General features: G+C 44.0%; 2 protein-coding genes across 2 annotated transcripts; both read right to left on the reverse strand.

Annotated features, from left to right (window-relative positions):
* Positions 1-313: 313 nt before the first annotated feature.
* e2f2 (E2F transcription factor 2) lies at positions 314-11,996 on the reverse strand. Its single transcript, XM_047612057.1, has 8 exons — positions 11,785-11,996; positions 11,194-11,483; positions 6,384-6,483; positions 5,585-5,804; positions 3,963-4,124; positions 3,736-3,850; positions 2,365-2,557; positions 314-2,085 (listed from the first exon to the last, which is right to left on the reverse strand). Exons 2-8 carry the CDS (start codon positions 11,467-11,469, stop codon positions 1,826-1,828), a joined length of 1,326 nt encoding a protein of 441 aa, XP_047468013.1. The 5' UTR covers positions 11,470-11,483; positions 11,785-11,996; the 3' UTR covers positions 314-1,825.
* Positions 11,997-15,685: 3,689 nt separating this feature from the next.
* id3 (inhibitor of DNA binding 3) lies at positions 15,686-17,732 on the reverse strand. Its single transcript, XM_047611826.1, has 3 exons — positions 17,297-17,732; positions 16,882-16,955; positions 15,686-16,472 (listed from the first exon to the last, which is right to left on the reverse strand). The coding sequence occupies exons 1-2, from the start codon at positions 17,594-17,596 to the stop codon at positions 16,902-16,904; spliced, it is 354 nt and encodes a 117-aa protein (XP_047467782.1). The 5' UTR covers positions 17,597-17,732; the 3' UTR covers positions 15,686-16,472; positions 16,882-16,901.
* Positions 17,733-20,367: the final 2,635 nt, after the last annotated feature.

A 20,367-nucleotide genomic window follows, 5' to 3' on the forward strand; every position in this document is an offset into this window, starting at 1 on the left:
TGTCTACCTGTCTCAATGTGTTTATAGCTCATTCATTGTCATTGTCGCTCTCCGTGTCAGCTTATTGTCCGTCCTCGGGGAATGTCACTTTTTATTATGTCAGCGAGTGAACCGTGGCTTTGTTTGGGGAGTAAATACTCTACAATTACACTCTGATTTGAGCTTTATGCCTTGCTCCTTCAGAATCTGAAGAAGCAATTTTGATTTTAGAGCTAGAGTCCGATCATGTAAAAGGAATATACTTCGAGGGCTGAGATATATATTCATGTGAAGCTTGTTTTGTTGATGCAACAACAGATTAAATGTAACCGTATTCCAAGTGTAAACCATGGCTTCAGTATTTATTTAACAACTTCAAACAGACCACACAATATTACAAAAAATATTAAGTGCTGCAGGTCATACAAAAACGGTCACCAATTCTGAAAAAAACAGGTATAAATACAAAACAATTTATGTACAAATACCAAAAAAATAATGCTCATTAAAACTACAATTTCTGAATTCACGTTCCCTAATCTACATTGTAAAAAAAAAAAAAAAAAAAAAAAAAAAAAAAAAAAAACGCAAACGCACCATTCCCCAGGCTGTCAAAAACACACGCACACAATTTTCAAGTATTTTTAGGACAGGACAGTTAGCTTATCTCTGCAGTGTAGAGGTAAAGCCAAAAAGAAAAAGAAAAAAAGGATCAGCGTGAAGTTCAAATTTTAAAAAGATTGGTGCAACGCTTTTAAGAGTGTTGCACCGAAACATGAAGGAAAGCATTTGAGGGCCTAAAAGACATAAACCCCTCATTGTTTCCTGCTAAATCAACAAATTTCATTTCTTAAAAACAAGAGCAAAAAGAAATTGCTCCTCTAATTAAACCTCATTTACATCAATTAATTCCTCCCCCTCTTCCCTTTCCACCAACACCTGTAGCACAGATGCTGCGCTCTATTCATTTGGGGGGATATTTCCTAAGAAATACAATAGTAGTTTTACACTACTACATCAAAAAAAAAAAAAAAAATCAATGCTTAAAATCAACTATTGAACATCAAACAGTGGAGTAACTGGATTTGAAATGAAGCTGCCAAAACAACAAGAGAGTGAGCTCTGGGTGCACATTTTGGCACAAAATTCAGTGCCAAACTGGTAAACAGTGCCCAACATGAAGCTTAAAGCAGGTTGAGGGAAAACCTGAACCTGGAAAGCACCTTTAAAATCAGCTTTATACCCAACGCTTAAATAGCCACGTCCGGGCTTTTGCACTGTATCCGTGCGATCAACGCTGTAGATGCTCGTGGCTCTACAAAAGCCGGATCATTCACAGTTTAATTTGGTCAGTGGTGAAAATGCTACGGGTTTTACAAAAACACACCCTGCGTTCGGTCCTTAGCGGATTTAGCTTCCTCTCATCCAGTGATCGAGTCCTGTAAAGCTGCTCTTAAAGCTGACATAATACAAGGCTGCCCCCTACGGGCCAAAGAGTGGCACAAACATTTAGACTTTGGGAAAAAAAAAATAAAAACTTCCTGAGTTTTCATACCAAACACTGCCTTTCGCCCAAATAAACTGTCTTTTGTTGATGCACAATAACTTTTTTTTTTTAAGATTTTTTTTTTTCAATCTTCGTTGGGCAGGATGAAAGTGTGACCGTAAATCCCTGCTTTTTAAACTTTCCTTATGGTTGGAGATGACCTCAGATCATCTTTTCATTATGTACAACTTAGTTTTAGGTTATTATTAAATGATGGCTTCATAGTGTGATAAATCCTCCCCCCGAGAAGGCATTTTACATTTATAACCCCCCCCCCCCACCACCTCCCTCTTCTATACCTCAGCTCTTTAACAAATCCCCAAGATCATAGGTATCGAAGAAATCGGACACTCCCTCGCTGTCCTCCAGGCTCCAGAGGTAGTCGTCGTGGTCCAGGGGTGGGGAGAAACTGACAAAGGGGGTGTTGGGGTCTTGGGTGAAGGAGGCGCCGGGAAGCTGGTCCTCTGTGATCTGGAGCAAACTCGGGGGCAAACCCAGCAGACCCTCCACGTCAAGCAGGGACGAACTGGAGGTTGTGGCTGGGGGGGCGACGAGAGCCGCTGTAGACACATTCAGAAAAATGTCAAACCGGGAAACTGTCATTTCATCTTGTGTTTGCTTGTTCTACTTCAGGACACATCAGGGAATGTGTGGTGAGGCTAGCTTTAGCTACAGTAACTCCCTGTGCTTTCAGAACCCCGTTTATACTAAAAACCCACTAAGAAATCTGCTTCATTTATGGCGTTCTATCCTCACTCCAAGACACAGGTGCACAGCTCCAGTCAAAATGAGGTGATCTGCTTTCGCTTTCACATGACCGAACCCTAACCCCAGTTTACCTTCTGCGGGCTCCTCCTTGACGGCGAAACTCGGCGGCGCCATTGCGGCCGCAGCTGGAGCGACGAGGGTTGGGGGAATTTCCTTTTTGGGTGTGACACTCTTAACGGGGCTGGCGTCTTCGAGCCCCTCCTCTGGACAGAGGTAGACCTCGATGGGGCCGTTTCTGCTCTTCAAATAGATCTGCAACGAAGCCTGCGGAGGACGCGAGGGAAGTGGAGAAGTCAATGCATTCGTCTGAAATAAGCACTGACTGACATTATAAAACAGGGTGCTACATTAGGCACCGCTCACAGCCATATCAGCATGCGCCCTGACTGATATGACTCGCTGCAAGCACAGGTGTGAAAAACACCCTGGATGTATCTGAAATTTGATCACACCAGCCTGGCAATAGCTGCGCTGTTTGTGTCCACTTCCTTTCAGCAATGCACCGTGTGTTACAATACACAAGTGTCATGCCCTTGCTTGAGCAGAATTTTTCATTCATTCAGAACTTTTCCATAGTAAGGAGAACCTTTAAAAATATGTTGTCCATGCAGCTGTTTCCTAACTACATTGTAAATAAATAGAGCACACTGGCATGTAGTTAATGGACCATGAGGCGATAGCAATGTGGAGTCAAGTTCGTCAATAATGGCCAAAGTCTCGCTTTATCTTTATCATCGGACACTTTTCTTTCAGTTTTGCAAACAGAGCAGCAGTGAGATCAGTGTGCGTACGGAAGCTCCCAAGGTTCCGATTTATCATCCGAGCTTTGTGAAGGTTTTTAAAATAACTAATGTCGAGCAGAGAGGTTGTTGTGACACAACGAAAGACATTAGTGCCTGTTCAGATCGTGCATTAAGATCTAGTTCTCTGGTTGATCCACACTTGAGAGATCTGATCTCTGACCATATTTGGAGTTCATCTTGGTCGCGTGGGTCCACGTTCCTTTGGTAGTGTGAATACAACGCATATTCAGTCTCATTAAAGAACGCCTACACTCAGGAGAGTTGTTCCTGTCTGTTCATAATGAGAATAATTTAAAACATTCTGTCCCTGTAGCTGTTAATCAGCTAAAGATTAAATCAATCTAAGTAAGAATTTTGCAAAGAAAGTGTTTCTGTGTTAACTATTGATTTGGTCGTGCAGATGTAGCCACGTGTGGTTAATAAGTCCCAGGCATTTCCTCAAGATTTTTTTCAAATTACAGCCGTAAAAATATTCTACTGCGCCTCAGATGATGTTAGCTTTACTTGCAAGCTGTCACCGGATGCATTTGGAGACACAGTATTGTGTGATGCGGTCACGCCTGACATTTTTTCACGTGTGAACGGTAGGAATGACGAAACAAGATTCAGTTCAAATCAAAAACAAAGATCTCGTCTCACCCCCGCCGTGTCTGGCACCTCTAGCTTGGTCTCAGCAGGAGCTTTGACAGCGATGACCGTCTGGTCTCGGAGACTGGCGATCGAGCGGATGTCCTGGTACGTCACGTAGCCCAGCGTAAAGTGCGGGGTCAAGGGGATCAACAACAGCGGAAATGTGGCAGATGTGTAACCGGACACAGAGGGCGAGCGGACAGAGCGATGCAGGCGACGCTGCGTGTAAAGGATATCTCTGGCTGTCTTTGTATTCGGTCAGCTGTTTGAGCTGCGCGCTGCTGGACTGGATGAGCTCGTCCAGCGACCTCTCTGCTCTCTCCAGGTCTCCCAGCTCTTTCCTCAGGGCACAGGCCTTCTCTCCTCCACCTGCACCACCTTCAAACACATCTCCAACCCTAGAGAAACACACACGTGAACAGTTAGAAGCGTGTCTGAGTTGCTGAATTAGATACCAATTTGTATCGTTGCCATCCATCATAACTCAACAGTCCATCAGCACGCTTTGTTTACTTATTCTAATACCTCTTGATAACCACTAGGGGGAAGATGAGTGAGTATGAACTGTATACAGGAAGTCGTAGGAAGCCAGGAAGGAAAACATCTTTATTACAACCCCTTCCAAAATAAAAACTCAAAACAAAAAAATATTGCATGTATTATCAAATGTGATCAACTTGGTGACAAATTACAAATGTACCCCATTTATGTTAAACTATAGATGTCAGGGTCTATAGTGAAGTATTTATTGCAATGTACTGTCCATTCAAAGAACATACAGAAAATGCCACTACTAAGAAAGATCCCTCCACAAGAAAATAAACTATATCTCGCAATGTTGGAAAGCTGCGTTGCTGAAACTAAAGTGTGGGTGGCATGTGTTCAACAGTCGCTAATTTGATTTATTTGGAGGTTGGTAAGGAAACACACAATGAACATTACATGTCACTTTATCATTCTACTTGTTTTTGAAATGCCTTGTGACTTTTTCAAAATCAAATTTCAAAATCGTTATTGTACACCTTCCCCTGATCCCTATGGAAGGCCAATTCTGCTATAATGCCATAAATAATTGAATAAATTAATAAATAGCATTCATTATATTTATTTAAGTGCATGATTTAGCGGTACGGAAGATGAGATGAGATGAGATTTATTTATTTATTTATGGCATATATCTGTAGGTATTTGTTTATATTTTTTATTGTGGCAGAAATGGTCCTCCAAAGATCTCCAGTCAATGAGGCTACAAGACCTAACACATATCGAACGCACACAGTGCTTTACATGCACGTGAAAAAAAAAACAAAAACAAATTATTCCCTTAAATGAACTCTAACTGGAGACCTTAAGTGCATGTAAACACGGGCTCTACAACCGCTGCGCTGGCGTGTGACCCTGGAACAAAAACATCCAAGAAAGTCGATCGCAGAAGAAGAAGAAGGTAAACAGAACTGGTAGAAGAACCGTTTGAGGGATAGTGCGCATCTTATCTGCACCAGAAGTAGCGCACACATTACGTACGAGATTTTAAAAAGTGTACTATTAAACATCTGGTTTTTGTTTGAAACACCGGTCTGCTGCATGAACAACTCGATTATTATATGACGTAATAGGTCAACCGGAAAGACGGCCGTATTAACATGGTATTAACCCACTGAAAAGACGAGTATCGCCACCTAGTGTGGAGGAGGAGGACATGTTCCCGTCAGTTGTTCGATTTTCTCTGCTGCATGTAAACCGGGACAATAACCGCATTCAGAAAGCCGGATTTCAAGCATAGCTCGATTAAGCTGTGCATGTAAACACACTGACTGATGCATCTGTGCCTGTGTCTCTTCTCTGCGTTTACACTCACAGCCACTGGATGTTGTTCTTGGACTTCTTTCGGATCAGCTGGACCCCCTCTAGGACATTAGTGATATCGTAGATGCGTCTCTTCTGGACCTCCAGGACCTCCGTGGCCCAGTTGAGGTCGAGGACTCCATCAGGGGACTCGGCGATCAGACCCACGAATTTCTTGGTGAGCAGGCCCAGCGAGGTGTCGTAGCGCGTCCGCTCGCCCGGAGACTTTGGAGCTGAGAGCAAACAGACACATACACAAAAAAAAACAAAAACAGAAATAAATAAAAGAGAAACGGCGTAGGAATTCAGATATCGAATTTTCGTGAAGTAATTTCGACTGCTGCGGTATAGTGAAGAGGAACCGAATTAGTCATTCAAGCTGTTGACAACAAAGTAACATGAAAACAAACTATGATACAAATGTGTCAGCTGCTTTTATTCCACAGAGAATATGACTCATTTTACATTCTACGGTTGACATATTAACAACTATTTTGTAGGTATTAGAATAATGTTAGAGGTATTTACAACAACAAAAAAACAGTGAGTTCAGCTTTGCACCTAGTAGGCACTTGACATGAGATGAGAAAAAAAGGTATATTATCGTGTTAGCTTTCCTTGCGTAATATATTGTATGTCCAATAATGATAGTAACCAGTTCCTGAGAGGCATACGTTCCAAAAACAATTCTTTTAAAGGTCCAGGGCTCAAACCCAGAGCTTCTCTATCTTTAAAGAACCTTTCCTGGACTTAGATTGTAACAGAACACTAGATTTTCCAACCGCAAACTACAATCCGTGTCATACACTTACTTCTTGGGCTAGGTATCCTTGCTGCGATGCTGCCTTTGCCTTTTGGTGTGCGAAACTCTGGCAGGTAGAGAGGGTCTTCTAGATCCAGCTTTCTTTTAGCCTACAGACGAAAATGTTTTTGCGTGCATTAGGAAAAAAAGTACTAAAAACCAAGACGGCCGGCCAGCCATACCCAAAAGTTAAAAGTTTAAAGTATTAAAATGTACTGTGTGACACTGTGACGTCAGGGCTGGCAACGGGGTTAAGTAGAGTCCCGTTGAAAAGTGACGTGCTGTAAATGTGCCAACAACCCTCAAGTGCGGGAACAAAGCATCCCCCTCACACTTTCCCAAGCACTTCAAGAGTGGCTGATTCTCTGCGTCTGCAGGCGGGCGGGGAAGGAGGGGGGCGGCAGGCTCTCGACCCGCCGCATGCAAAACGCCAGGAAGTCCCTGGAATTGCTCAATGACCTCTCCTCCCCCTCTCAAACTCCGCTCCTTTCTTCTAAGAACTTAGCACGCGGGTCATCTACGAATCTGTGCACACCAACGTGAATTTTTTTTGGGAGGGGTGGGTACAGGAGCCGAGGCGATTAAGAAATGACCAACTGCGTGAAAACTGACAACTTGCGCAAACTGGCAACACCCTAGCGTGCGGAACTTCTGCCAGTAATTCTGTGACCCCCCGACAAATGCTCGCAGTGGATCAGAAAGTTTTGCAGTCAGTCATGCTCCCACACACAGAAACCCCTCTGGTGACTGAGCTAACGAGGCGTGGGTTTTCACCTCCACGTTTTTGAGGCTGCTGGGTAATTTGTACCGCCTGGTTAGGACCTCACCTTTCTTTATTGTCTCACACCCTGCCGTTCCACCATGGCAACAATAACCCCCCCCCCCCGCCTCTTTTTTGGTCACAGCAGTGCACACGAGGCTAGCGAGCTGATTCAGCTAATAGGTTTAGGCAACTGTCCTTCACGGAGATGAGAAAAGTGGATGTGCCTGTGTGCGAGCGAAAGGGATAAAGAAGGCTGCCATTGTCCCACCGTGCCCCCCTGACATGTCCACCTGTTGACCGGCGACATCTGGAGCGGCGCGGCGAGTGAAGCACACAGGCAGTCATACAGAAACGTCAGTATGGACACTGAGAGACACACATGCAAAAAAAAAAAAAAGGACGGTGACAACTTTCGGGAGAAAATGACAACCGTTTGGTGGGACTAAAAGTTTCATTTCTATTTGCATGACACCAGAGGTCACTGAGAAGCCTGCGAACAGCGACAGCTGTAGTTAAAGCGGGGTTTCGGTTCATCCTCCCCGTCTTGGGGTCCCACGAGCAGAGCTCCTCGCAACTTCGGTGACCTAAATGCGCAGACTGAGCAGCCGCACGTCGACAGTCTCCATGCGCTCAGGCCTGGAGCTTGAGTCACAGCTGATGACATGTTGTAAGAAGGGAACCAACGGTTTCACCCTGCAGCTGTATGGGTTAGGGTGGGGGCTAACTTTTTTTTTTTTGCATGAGGGATTTCTATGGTGAGTCAACCATATTACACAAATACCACTTCGTCTAGCGGAAAGACAGCTCGTCCTGCTTTCACTCAGCTCGCTTAAAGATCACGGAAAAGAGTTTAATTGTTAGATCTTCACGAGGCTACGCCGAGTTTGAGTTTTGCATCAGGATATCCAAAATGTGAGCAAAGACTGGAGGATCTGAATCTAAAATTTTAGGTTGAGGTTGAGTCATGTGTGCAGTATACTTATTACATTAAGCTCAAGATTAAACCAATGCAGTTATGGTGCTGCAAGGCGCTTTTAATAAGAAGAATTGTGAAAGGCCTGAGGCAACTCCTCAGAAGCCCTTTATCTCCAAGACTCGCAATATCACTCCACTCACGTTCGCCACAACCTCACCCTGCCTGTCTGAGTTACACCCAAACGCTGCATGTGGCTTCTCTGTTTGCTGTGCATTCTTTGGTCTGTTCCCGCCATCTCCATCAGTGTAGGGAAACGTCCACGGCGGCATTTCCACACACACACACACACATACGGTCACATGACAGCCACAGTCACGTGAAGGACTTCTACACCCCGGGCCTCTCCTCAAACCAACAAACCTTGCCGATCAGGCCGCACAGGGACTCTGATCCTATTCCGATGCACGGGCAAGTCGCGGTACGTCTGCCGAACAACCTCACCACCACACCCTCGGGTAGCCAGGGAAAAACAATTGCGCTGCCAACGAAGAGGTAAAAGAGAAGGGTGGATCTGCCCATTTGGCTGGCCGATGGGGGATGTGGGGCACGTTGCTTTGAAATGCAAACCCCCCCTCCACCTCCATTGAATACATTATACTCCAGGGTAGAGGCAGGCCTGAGGGTGCACTAAAACAAGGTGAATGATAGGAAGAGTGTATACAGTTGGCTATGTGACCAATGTCACACCCAAGCAGCCGTCTGAATGGGGGCAGGGTTTTTTAACCCCAGGTACTTAAGAAAGCCAACAGAGGAGGCGTCACTTCCAACCACACAGAAAGGCAGAGTAATTCATAAAGTCGACAGCGGCGTTCACATTTGGGGCGGATCGTCCGCATTCCTCGACGGTCTGGGCACACGCTCAAGTGACATATAAGCGGGGAATAAATGGGACATTGTTTCTGGGATACTGTAGCCAAACGGCCATTTGTTGCAGCTCAAATTTATTCGTGTGTGGCTCTAGATGAGGTTAAGTGTGAAAGCGGTCGTCACACGGGGACTGGACTTTGGATGGAGGCCTGAAAACTGTAAACCATTGACATCACTATCAAGTGGAAAGGAAACGGAGCAACTAAACATTATCAACAGCCTACAGAACCCTGGTTGAAAACTCACATGATAATTGCCGATATGCTGCCTTTTACTACATCATTCATAAGTAAAGTCGACTACACCAAGTCAAATATTAACTGGTTTTGTTTCAGGAAGGGGGTGTCCCGTGAGGAAGTGTACGATGTACGACAGTTTGCCTGCAGTCAAGGTATTCATGTGAAGCAGAGCATCTGGTTACCCACTCAAAAAAAAACAGTGGTTGTGTTGTTTAAGTTAAAGGAAGCGAGCTGTACGTGAAGAGGCAACACTTCCTGTAAACAGAAGACCCGTGATTGAAAAATGCACCGAAGCTGCAGCGTCAGCAGCAAAAGCACGTCTTTCAGTTCAGCAGTGTGCTGAAATTTTTAGTGGCTACGCAGGGTTTTATTGATTTATTACTATAATCGATGATGAGGTCACGCGCGTAGCTGCACACAGCAGATAACAGGCTTTAAGTCAAAACTGATCATCCAGAGCAAGGAAAGAACAAGTTTGAAGAGCTTTACAGCCCAAGTGCTGGCAGTGCTGGTTCTGATACAGATGAAGACGCAGTTGTTTTTTGAGTCAAAGATACACGTTTCACAGGAACATGCGTGTGTCAGGGGCTTTCTACGCCCTTTCGAATTAGACAGAATTTACAGCTCTTACTTCGCTGGTGAAGTGGAAACGCATACTTGACAGTCGACGTGAAGTAACTGAACATATTTACCTCAATGTGTTCACACAGCAAATCCAGACTCATTATGCACATATGGCACTGACAAAGCATAGAGACCAGCATTATCAGTGTGAGAACACACAGCGCGCTGCCTCCTTATCTGCAACTTGTCACTGACGTGATGGCTCGTATAATAATCCCTATCAGCCCACATCCCGGACGAGTGGCTGTATTAGCCCAGGCCATAGTTATAGGCAAAGTATCTGTCACAAGATCCGGATCAGGAGTGGAAACGCATTTTCCACGTACAAATCCATATGCACTCGAACTGTAACTAAGTCCACCTTGGCATATGATAAGCCAGGTGGTAGCCTGTTTCTCACTTTACTTATGTCCTTGCTAATCCTCTTGAAGGGCCTATTAGTGAACATGGGCTCACAGGGCAGGGGGTTAACATGAGATTTGGAGGCCCGGTCCCTACTCTAACCCCTCACCCCCTGAGCCTCGCTACAGTTCAGCAAATCTTCTCGAGGATAGCCGGCTTGAACGGAGGGACCGAATTACAGCAAACAGCTGCGGAGCGCTGACTAAGACGTTAGCGACTGTGATCCTCTCAGATCATCATCAAGATTTTCGAGTAATCCTTCAGGAACGGGAACTTTTTAAGCGTGTAAGGAATACAGTTTAAAAAGAAAACAGAAAACCAGTTGTTCGGTTATGACCTCTGACACCCACTTCCTTCCTCCAGTGATATGAACAGGTTGCACAGGTTCTTTATTGGCTCAACAGGTGCAATCGGAGCAGCTGTCTAGGGGTGTAATCGTCAAGTACATATGTACTGTGTTTGCATTAGCTGTCTCCCACCGGCCTGGTCGCCCCCCCCCCCGGTTGTTTGATTGTGTAAAAGCTATCCCCGCTGCACCAGGGGGGCTCTCATCCTTCTTTTTATTCCACAAGAGATGGGCCCCAAACACTATCAACTCCCCCCCTCCTCACCCCTCCCTTGTCCCAACACAAAACCTAGTACACACACACACACTGGTACTGTCTAGTTACAGCTGGACTGCGAGGATAGATGTCAGACAAGATGGCAGGGGGGGAAGAACACAGCATTCATGCACATCAGCAGCAGCCACAGTGGCCCCTCTGTGGCTTATCACGTCAAAACATATTTGAATGCACGCTGCTAAAACATGCATACCAATGGAAATTAAGAATTATCCTCCCACCCCTCCCCGCACGTAAACTCACAACCGACGGAATTAGTTAATAAACAGTGTGTTATATGTGCGGGTTATGTGCACAGGCTTGTATTTGTGTGTATGTTTCTTTACCGGCAGTCGCCCGGAGGATGATCTGATGGGTTTAGCCTCGGGTCCGTGGGGGGTTGAATACAGGCTGTTGGCTCTTTGTTCGGCCACGGCGGTGTTGCAGATCTGGGTGAAATAGCCGGCCGGTACCGTGTGCATAGGCGGGCTGGACAGTCCGGAGCTGAAGAAGTCGGTCTTGACTCCTCCGGTAGTCAAAACCTTGATCTTCTGCTGAGAGCACGGCAGACCCACTGCGGGCCGACCCGAAGCCGGCGAGACGCCTTTAGGCATCCGCATCATTTTCCCTGAGTAAACTAAAAAATGAACCGGATCGGTCAAGCGAAGGGTGAAAAGTGCTGAAAGCACACTTATAACCGCTGTGTTATTACAAGCTGCTGCAGCCGCTCTGTGAAGATATAGACTTTACTATAACAAAAAACAAAAGGGCAATATATATATTTAAATACATATAAGTTAACCTATTAACTGCAAGATGCACTCGGTGCACAAGTAATAAAAGCGTGTTTTCGAATAATATTTGTTAATACATTTAGCAGATTGCTCCGTGTCGTTATCCTTTGTCTGGTAACAAAGTGCAGAGTAAACTTGTCTTACCAGTTATATAAAAAATTGACTTCCTAAATAAATCTCAAACATCCAGTGTTTTAAAGTCCGACACTAGAAGGCTTCCAGGTCTGGCTGAGATCAGGGTCCCCCCTCGGTCCGGAGATTTACAACTTATTGCGAGTTCCCCTCTGATGCGGAATCCGACCCAGTCGGCGAATCCTGTCCGTCCACCTCAGAGCTCCTCTCTCCATACAAGAGGACAAGAGCAGGAGAAGAACAGGCTTTTTAGCGCCAAACTCGGTCCCGCGAAATTTGGATCTCCCGCGGTTGGAACCCGCGTCTGATTGGCCCGCGGCACGTTCGGCTTGTCACATTTGCATAAAGCAGTTGTCCCGGGACGAGGCGGGGCTTCTTAAAGGGACAGTAGCACCATTTCTGAACATAATGTCCTTTTATTGGTAACAGACTGAAGCTGGCCAAAATGGCCAGACTAGTCCAGGTCATATGATCACAAGCATATTACATAAATGTAACGTTGCTGTTACCCCACCTTTACTGGTTATTTGAGGTCATTATTAGCAAAAGTTAGTCTAAAACATACACCGCCCTGTAACCTTGCTTTACAGAGAACTTTATTAAAAGTAACACTGAACTACACGAATGCTATAGAATGTTAAATCTAATCATTTTATTATAAACGAATTGTAACATAGATTTATATTATTGCATTAATAATGGACTAGATATACTCCCAGTGAGAAATTATAGAACTAAATCTTACTATTGCTCAATAACATGTGGGTATTAGAAATTAAACATAAAAACATAAAAGTTGAGTTCAAATAGTGCTCCAGTGGTTAACTGTAGATCAATATGAATATTATAATATCATGTCATGCAGCTGAAGCAGCGACAAAGAAAGTGAGGTGTTTTATTGTCTACGTGAGAATCTATATTCCATGTAATGAAAGTGTACTGGGGCCTTTTACAAGGTGTCACCGGGCATATAGTTTGTAGATGATAATTGGATTCACTCAGTGCCACTCTTGCTTATTGGCTCAGAGGAGATATTGAATGAAAACACTCCCTCCCCCACGCACAGCGACCAAACCCAAGCCATATGACTTGACCCCCATTGGCTAAGACAAAGTAGACTACCAGCCTATTGTCATGCCTCTATCTTTTCAAGTGAAATAGTCAAATTTACGTATGTTCTGAGTGCACAAAGTGTGCTTCACTTAAGATTGTGGTTGTGAAAAAAAAATGAAGGACCAAGGGTGAGAGGGAAAGCTGACACAGTGGTTTGCTTATGGATTAGATAAGACAGTAGAAATTTGCTTTTCGGTTTGTCAAACGTATGTTGGACACAAGAATTGCTAACAGACAGCACATAGGGCAACTTAAATTCCTCCCACCCTCTGTTTCTTCCTCTTCCTGAACCATCCTTGTAATATCCCAGGATGTGTCTCTGATCAAGGTTTGCCAAAGACAAACATGACTTAGCTCACAATTTCTTTATGCGTTAATGTTTAATTTATCTTCACCTGTAGAGGGTGAAAATTTTGGACAAAAAGAGAATAAAAAGGGTCTTATTCTCAGATCAGTTAACCTCATACAGACAAATATTAGCAATGGGGACATGAACAGATGTTCTGACTCTTTATTGTTCAGTATGCACACGTGTATTTATAGCCAACTTACTGAATATAATGTAAGTTTGAAGTTCTTGCAGTGAGTGTGAAATGTCGCTGGCTTACTCTGGCGCCAGACAAACACAAAACTCTGTCACACTTTAATCCTCATGTGATAATGTGCTTTTCTTTGGCATGTGCTTAAACTTGTTCACGACCTTCAACTCTGTTTCTTTTTAACGCAGCTCATGTGAAAAAAAGAAAACACTGGATTATATTCCTGCTTCAGTTTTCTCTGTCTTATATGTACACCGACCGGGTATAACATTATGACTACATTCCTAAAATTGTGTAGCTCCTTCTTGGGCGTCCAAATCAGTTGTAAGTCATCAAAGAATGGACATAGTCCCTCTGAGGGTGTTCTGTGGTGACTGGCAACAGGATCTAGTGGGGGTGTTTGGCAGTATATTGAATTGTCACCAGATGGTGAATGTTATTTACTTCTCCTGTCAGCGGTCATAATGTTGTGGTTGATTGGTTTGCAATTGGGTCCAAGGTACATTTATTCCACTGCACTCCCCCTACAGACAGGTTCCTTTTGACCTTTTAAGAAATTAGGTTATATTATGCTTCCCTTCCTGGAAAGCAAAGAGGCCTGAAACTTGCTGCATCCTTATCCAACACCCCCATCTTGTGGTGGGGACTGGTACTCGATCATCTTTAATTAAATAAAGGCCTAAGTAATTATAATCAACGAATACATATGAAGCAAATCCTCAACTCAACTCAACTTGACTCCGCTTTATTTATATTGCACTTTAAAAAACGGCCAAACAAAGTGCTGTACATGGCTAAAATAAGATCATAAGACATACAGAATCGTGTTTAATATATTCTAATAGAATAACGTTGCAACAAGTAATTCTGTCACTGAAAAACTGCTAATGTCCAGGTCATTGTATCATTATAATGATACACACAAGGTGTCCCTCAATTCCACAGAGTACTTGAAATGTACAAATGACAACCATGCAGCAAACGTGTGTGAATTTTTCAGCTCAACACAGCCAGCCTTAACATCACAATGAACAAATGTATAGGCATACTGTAGCTACATAATGAAAAATATGTTCACAGATGTAGATTTTAATTGCAAATTAATATAAGTGGCACCGACCCTTTATTATTTCTGCCAATTACTGTTACAAATATAGTTTTATTTTCCTGGGCTATTAAGATTAATTGCAGCAAAAACCTATGAGTCGTATCCGATGTAATATCTAACAGAGTCTAATGCAGTAACGACACAACAAATGCTGTTAGCGAGGTGCTGATTTTACTTTTATTTGATTTTACTGTTGTAAAAAATGCTAATTGCCAGACCATTTCATTCATTTAATATGCATTGAGGTGTTGATGGTTACCTTACAGCACTCTCACATAACAATACCATTGAACTTAAAAGTTCAACACTAATTTGTCAGTCTCAATATCAGAATAAGTAAATAAATGTACCGACGTATATTAAGACAAATATGAAGTTTACAGAGGAAGTTCACTGATGCTGAACTGTCTTGAAATTTAATTTAGTCAATAACTCACTTTGACCACTAGATGGTGTTGCACTCACATTATTAGTATCGGGCTGAACTTTGGAACTAGGTCATCTTGTTCAGCTCTTTTAACATACTACTAGTACTGTAGGGTAAAGTTTTTATTTGCTGTCGCTGTTTTCAGCTTTGTTGGCCTATAAATACTAAAAGACCGAGCGGTCAGACCACAGGGCCTCTCTTTAGAGTTTGATAAACGATCCAGATGAAGGATTGGAAGTTTGTGCCAACTTCTGATTCCTGAAATTCCAAATAAATCCACAATGCAATGAGGTTTGTTCAGATTTGAGAACTAAATATGTTCTTTTGAACGTTACCTAAGAGATGATGCTCTCCAGCTTCCAAAGGTAAAGACAATTACTTTCTATGCGGCTCTTCTCTCATGAATGGTGACAATAATAGGCGAGTAGACTCATGAATGATCAGATGCTTTGGTTTCTGATCACGCAACATCCTCTCATCTACAGCATTTAGGAAGTTCAACTGCTTTAAACTGGTGGTAGCTACTCCCTCTTTGGAAAAATACAAACACTTGAAGGAAACTCCCTCCGTTTGATTTCCAACCACTCAACCTCAAGATTCATCAGAATACATCCTGTTGTATCAGCATTTCATTGTCATCCAAAGCCAGAAAGTCACGTCAGCGTCGCTCCAGTCCTGTGAAGATTCACTCTCATTCATTACTTCACAGCAAACACACCACGCTGCTTTAAGTGTTTCACATCCACGTTTTGTTTTTATTTCATTACATAAGAACATACATACAAAGCAAACTTTATAATAAAGAGTTTATGAAACTCACAGCACATTGTCTGTAGAAATAACACAATCCCTACAAACATTTACAATTAACTCTAGTATAGAGTTCTGATTATACCTAAGAAAACCCAAACTCCCATTCAAAGAAAAGTAGACATCCAAATTGACACATACCCACAGCAGATATGTACACATTCTCGAGAATCAGTCTGGAGATCATTAGATATTTTTTTTTTTTCTGTGTGTTTGTTTTTGGAAGGGTGATAATTACATTATGTGAGGTGATACTTGGTGTAGATAGGGTTCAGGTTGAGCGTGGAGCCCACAAAGCTTGTTTGGAATGTAATACAAAAAAACAAAAAAACAAAAAAAAAAAAAGGAAATAAAAAGGACAATATTTCTACTACGTATAATCTATAAGGAATCCCAGGTTTGAGAGGAAGGCATACAACGCTGGTCGCTTTCAGTTTCCAATCCTGGCTTCTGCTTTGGTGTGCTGATTTGTCTGTCCAGGGGCCAAAGAATGAGTCTCTGTTTTCTTGCTCATGCACTACTGTTGATCCCCGCTCATCTAGGAAACAGTCCACTTTTTTCTCTCTCTTTCTTTAAACCCTCCACCTCCTCCGCCTCCGCCTCCTCCTCCTTCTTCTCCTTCTATCCCAAATACCTATCCCACCCTTTCTGCCCCTCTTGTCCTCTTGCCCGGAGTGAAGTGGAGACATGTGTTTCCCTGCACCTGCATGGAGAGAAAGGAAGAAAAGTGAAGTCAGATCTCTCCCTCTCACCCTCCCTCCCTCCCTCCCTGCAGAGGGGAGCAGACAGACTGGCGCCTAGCATGGAACTTTCATTAACCCCAGGCAGATAGCAATGAATCCGCTACACAATCACTGGCCTGTCTAATTGGCAACCGTGGTGAATGTGGAGGGCAGGGAGACCTTCACATCTAGACAGACCAATGCTTGCACTATGTTCTCTGATATTTTAAGTTTTATTTTAAGTTTTTTTTTTTCCCTCATTTTGAAAAGTCCAAAACAACACACTGGTGCAGCTTTCGAGAAAATCATCCGGCATCGAATATGTTTCTTAGTGCATTTATCGTGGAGTTTTATGCAATAAACAAGACTGATTGGAGAATAAATACGTACCATGATCTGCCGTGCACATCCTAATGGCACAACCGCCCTTCTTCTTTGGAGAAATTGCGAGTAAGGTCCGCAGTCTGAATGAGGAGCAGGAAAAAAAACAGAGAAGCACTTTTAGACGCTTGCAGTGACAGTATTATAATTAACAGAAAAATAAGCGTGTCAATATAGGAGGGAAGCGATTTCTGCTGCAACATACTAGATTAAAACAAGTTATATCAGATCCGTGCATGTAAGAGTAGATGTAATGCACTGGCTATGTTGTGTTGGGACGCATAAGAACTTAAAAAGTACTTTTAAGAAAAGTACGGATTTGTGTTGTGCAGAGATCCAGAGAAAAATAATCCAGTGCACGCCAGTGTGTGAGGATGTTACAGGGCGTGCATCGGTCCACCCCGCAGCACGCATCTCCCCTCACCTTTATTGACAAGACCATCTCCGGCTCGGCCGAGTCCTCCGCCTCCAGTGCGATCTGCAGGTCGAAGATGTAGTCAATAACGTGTTGCAGGATCTCCACCTGGCTGACCGACTTGTTCTGCGGGATGCTGGGAACCAGCTCCTTCAGCTTGGAGTAGCAGTCGTTCATGTCGCACAGTGCGCCCACCGGCTCGTCCAGACACGAGTGTTTATTCCGGCTGATGGCGAGGCTCTGCTCCGAGATGCAGCACACGGCCTTGTAGCAGCTCCTCACCGAGCGGACGGGACTGATGGCTTTCATGGCGAAATCGCGACCGAAGCGGTTGAACGCAAAAAAACAACTAGAGCTGATGTTTGAATGCAAGCTGAGCGATAGTCGTCTCCCCGTTGAGATCTCCCGATCACTGTCCTGAATAGCTACAGTGCAGTGACAGCGGCGTACAGTTAGGTTTTTATACACAACGCGCCCGCTGACGCCCCCTTTCTCGCATCGCGCTCTGATTGGCCAGTGTAGAAGCACAAGTCCGATCTCATTGGCCGACGTCTCCCTGGGAAGAATGAGGAAATCAGGCTGGGATGCCTGAAGGGGATTGTCACTCCATTAGCTATCTTTTTCAGGTGGTGGTATTTATTTGAAATAGATAAAGTAGCAGACCACTTGAGAACTGCAGATTGAAGCTTTTAGATTTATACTGTTATTTACTGGGGACCACATGAATGAGAGTGGCTGTCTGTTCATTCATTTCACGTGTTTCTTCTTCACAATGACTTTAGTTAATCGGGGTTTTTTATTTTCACATACATATATTTTAATTCTTATGGGTTTCCAAACTGCGGGACACACAAAAACTCATATCCTAGCTTATATCATAGTCTACACAAATTAAATGTTGAATATATAGGTAAAAGGTCAGTGGAAACCAGGTTATTTCAACACAAATCGGTTCCCAAGATCATTCATTACAGCGACCAGTCTCATTATTTGAATTCATTGTCATTTGGGAGCTCATATACCTTAGTGTCGTTATATGGCTGAACTACTTACAATGTCTCTCATATAACCTAATGGGCTGGTGCGGCTGCCTGCGCTTAAGCTGTCAAGTCACTTTCTGCCAAAATCTAACCTCCTTTGCCTTAAACTGTTCCATAAAAGTTACTTTTTAACAATTCCAAATGTTTCTCCCTTTTAGTTTACATCAAAGCACGTCCCGTTCTGCTCCTATTTGGGTCTTATTTTCCCCTTTTCTCACAATCCTGTTTTGTGGAGGAATGCAGGCCTGAGCCAGCTGTGTGTCCTATCCCGGCCCAGCTGTGTTGATCTAACGCGCCAGTCCCAGACATGCTGGCGCCAGCCTCCCGACGTCATCCATTCACCCCGACGCGCACTCCCCTCTTTGGCAGACGGCCCGCCCTCCCCCGTGAACCATGAGAGGGGAGAGAAGCAGAGGCGCTCGGAGATCGGATTGGCTGGACGGTTCCGTCAGTCACGGACAAAGCTGTACGCCCCCACGGTTCTCTACTTGGGTCTAAAGTTACAGAGAACTTAAGGACAAAATGTTTAACAGTGATGAAAAGTCCAACATGGCCCCACATGAGACGGGTCTGTTCACAAAACGTGACAGGTCTCTCTGACGGGAAATTATTTGTAAAGCCAGGACAAATCCAAATTTAACTTTAGGCCAACACTTTAAGTGAAAAAAGCTTCTATATAAATCTCAGCGTGATTGCTCAATGGTGCCTCGGTGCCAGAATGGCAGCGGGATTGGGATATTTCTGAAAGTCTAACCAACAGAGGGTCTGAACTATTCATTTTTATCATTAAATGTTGTTCTTATTATAGCAGAGCTGGCACACAATTTGACATTTCATTGCTTCACAGGTCACAAGAATGGATTAAATATGACACAATGTTCGAGCTGGGTAAAGGGTGCGAGCACACCATATCCCTCTTATCTTCACTCTGGACACATTTGTGCGTAAATGCACACGGCCGGAGATATCCTCCCAATTATGCAGAGGTTTAACAGATGTTGGAGTCACTGCCTTTTTCCGGGCACCCCTCCCTCCCTCCTCCGCCACCGCCACAACAACTGACCCTGTATGACAAGTCACTCTGTTGACCTCACTTTGGAGCAAAACATAATATTGAACCGTGAGACAGGACTTCGATCCAGTGCTATTTTAAAGATATATTGTGCGAGTGGCGCCAAGTATCCAAACAAAACTTTGACCTTGAATATCTCCCTTAAATATGTCAGAGGGAGTTAATTTCCCAGGTCTGGTGGGAAAGTAACGTGTCTGCCGGGGCTAAGATTGGGCCGATACACGGGATTATAGGCCTCCTTTCAGAGCTGAAGCGAGCAATCAGTAGCACATTTAAGCGAGATGATTTACAGCGAGCGCTGATTGCGAGTTTGTGGTCAATTTTACAAACTAAGAGCTATTGCCATAAGATGTCAAAAGTGTTTTTCCTCTACCCAGCGCCTGACTGCGGATTCCAGAGTCCTCGGTGCGTAAATCTGTGCGAAAATGCACACACACACACACGCGCGCACGAGTGGTCTGGGCAGGGATCAGGTGCTTGTCGGAAAGGCCCCGGACACAATCGGGTCTCTCTTTCAATGGATGGGAGAATTCCGAGCCCGGCGTCAGTGAGTCTGCCTCTCTCCCCGCCCTCCCTCTCCCTCTCCCTGCTCCTCCGTGCAGCTGGACGCAGACAATCAAGCCATCAACAATCGCCACGCATAATTAGCAGCACCCCTCCCCCCCGCCCCTCTCCTTCTCTTTCTCTCTCAATTAAATATCCACTGTATTCTATTTACAGCCAGCTACCACAACGAAAAAAAAAAAAAAATACAACAGTTTAATAATAATCCCAAACAGTTCCACTCTAGTGAATAAACGCGTTTGCATTTGAGTCAGAATCTCACCTCTCTGTACGTCTTTATCTCTCAGACCAGCTTGTCTCAACAAAGACAAAGTGCCTCCTTTTTGGTTCTAACAACACTAAAGGGTAATGAGGGCCGTCTTGTGACATGAAACAGGAGGAGGGAGCAAGTCAGAAAGACATAG

The sequence above is a fragment of the Mugil cephalus genome, chromosome 17 (assembly GCF_022458985.1).
Source record: "Mugil cephalus isolate CIBA_MC_2020 chromosome 17, CIBA_Mcephalus_1.1, whole genome shotgun sequence".
NCBI classification, from domain to species: domain Eukaryota; kingdom Metazoa; phylum Chordata; class Actinopteri; order Mugiliformes; family Mugilidae; genus Mugil; species Mugil cephalus.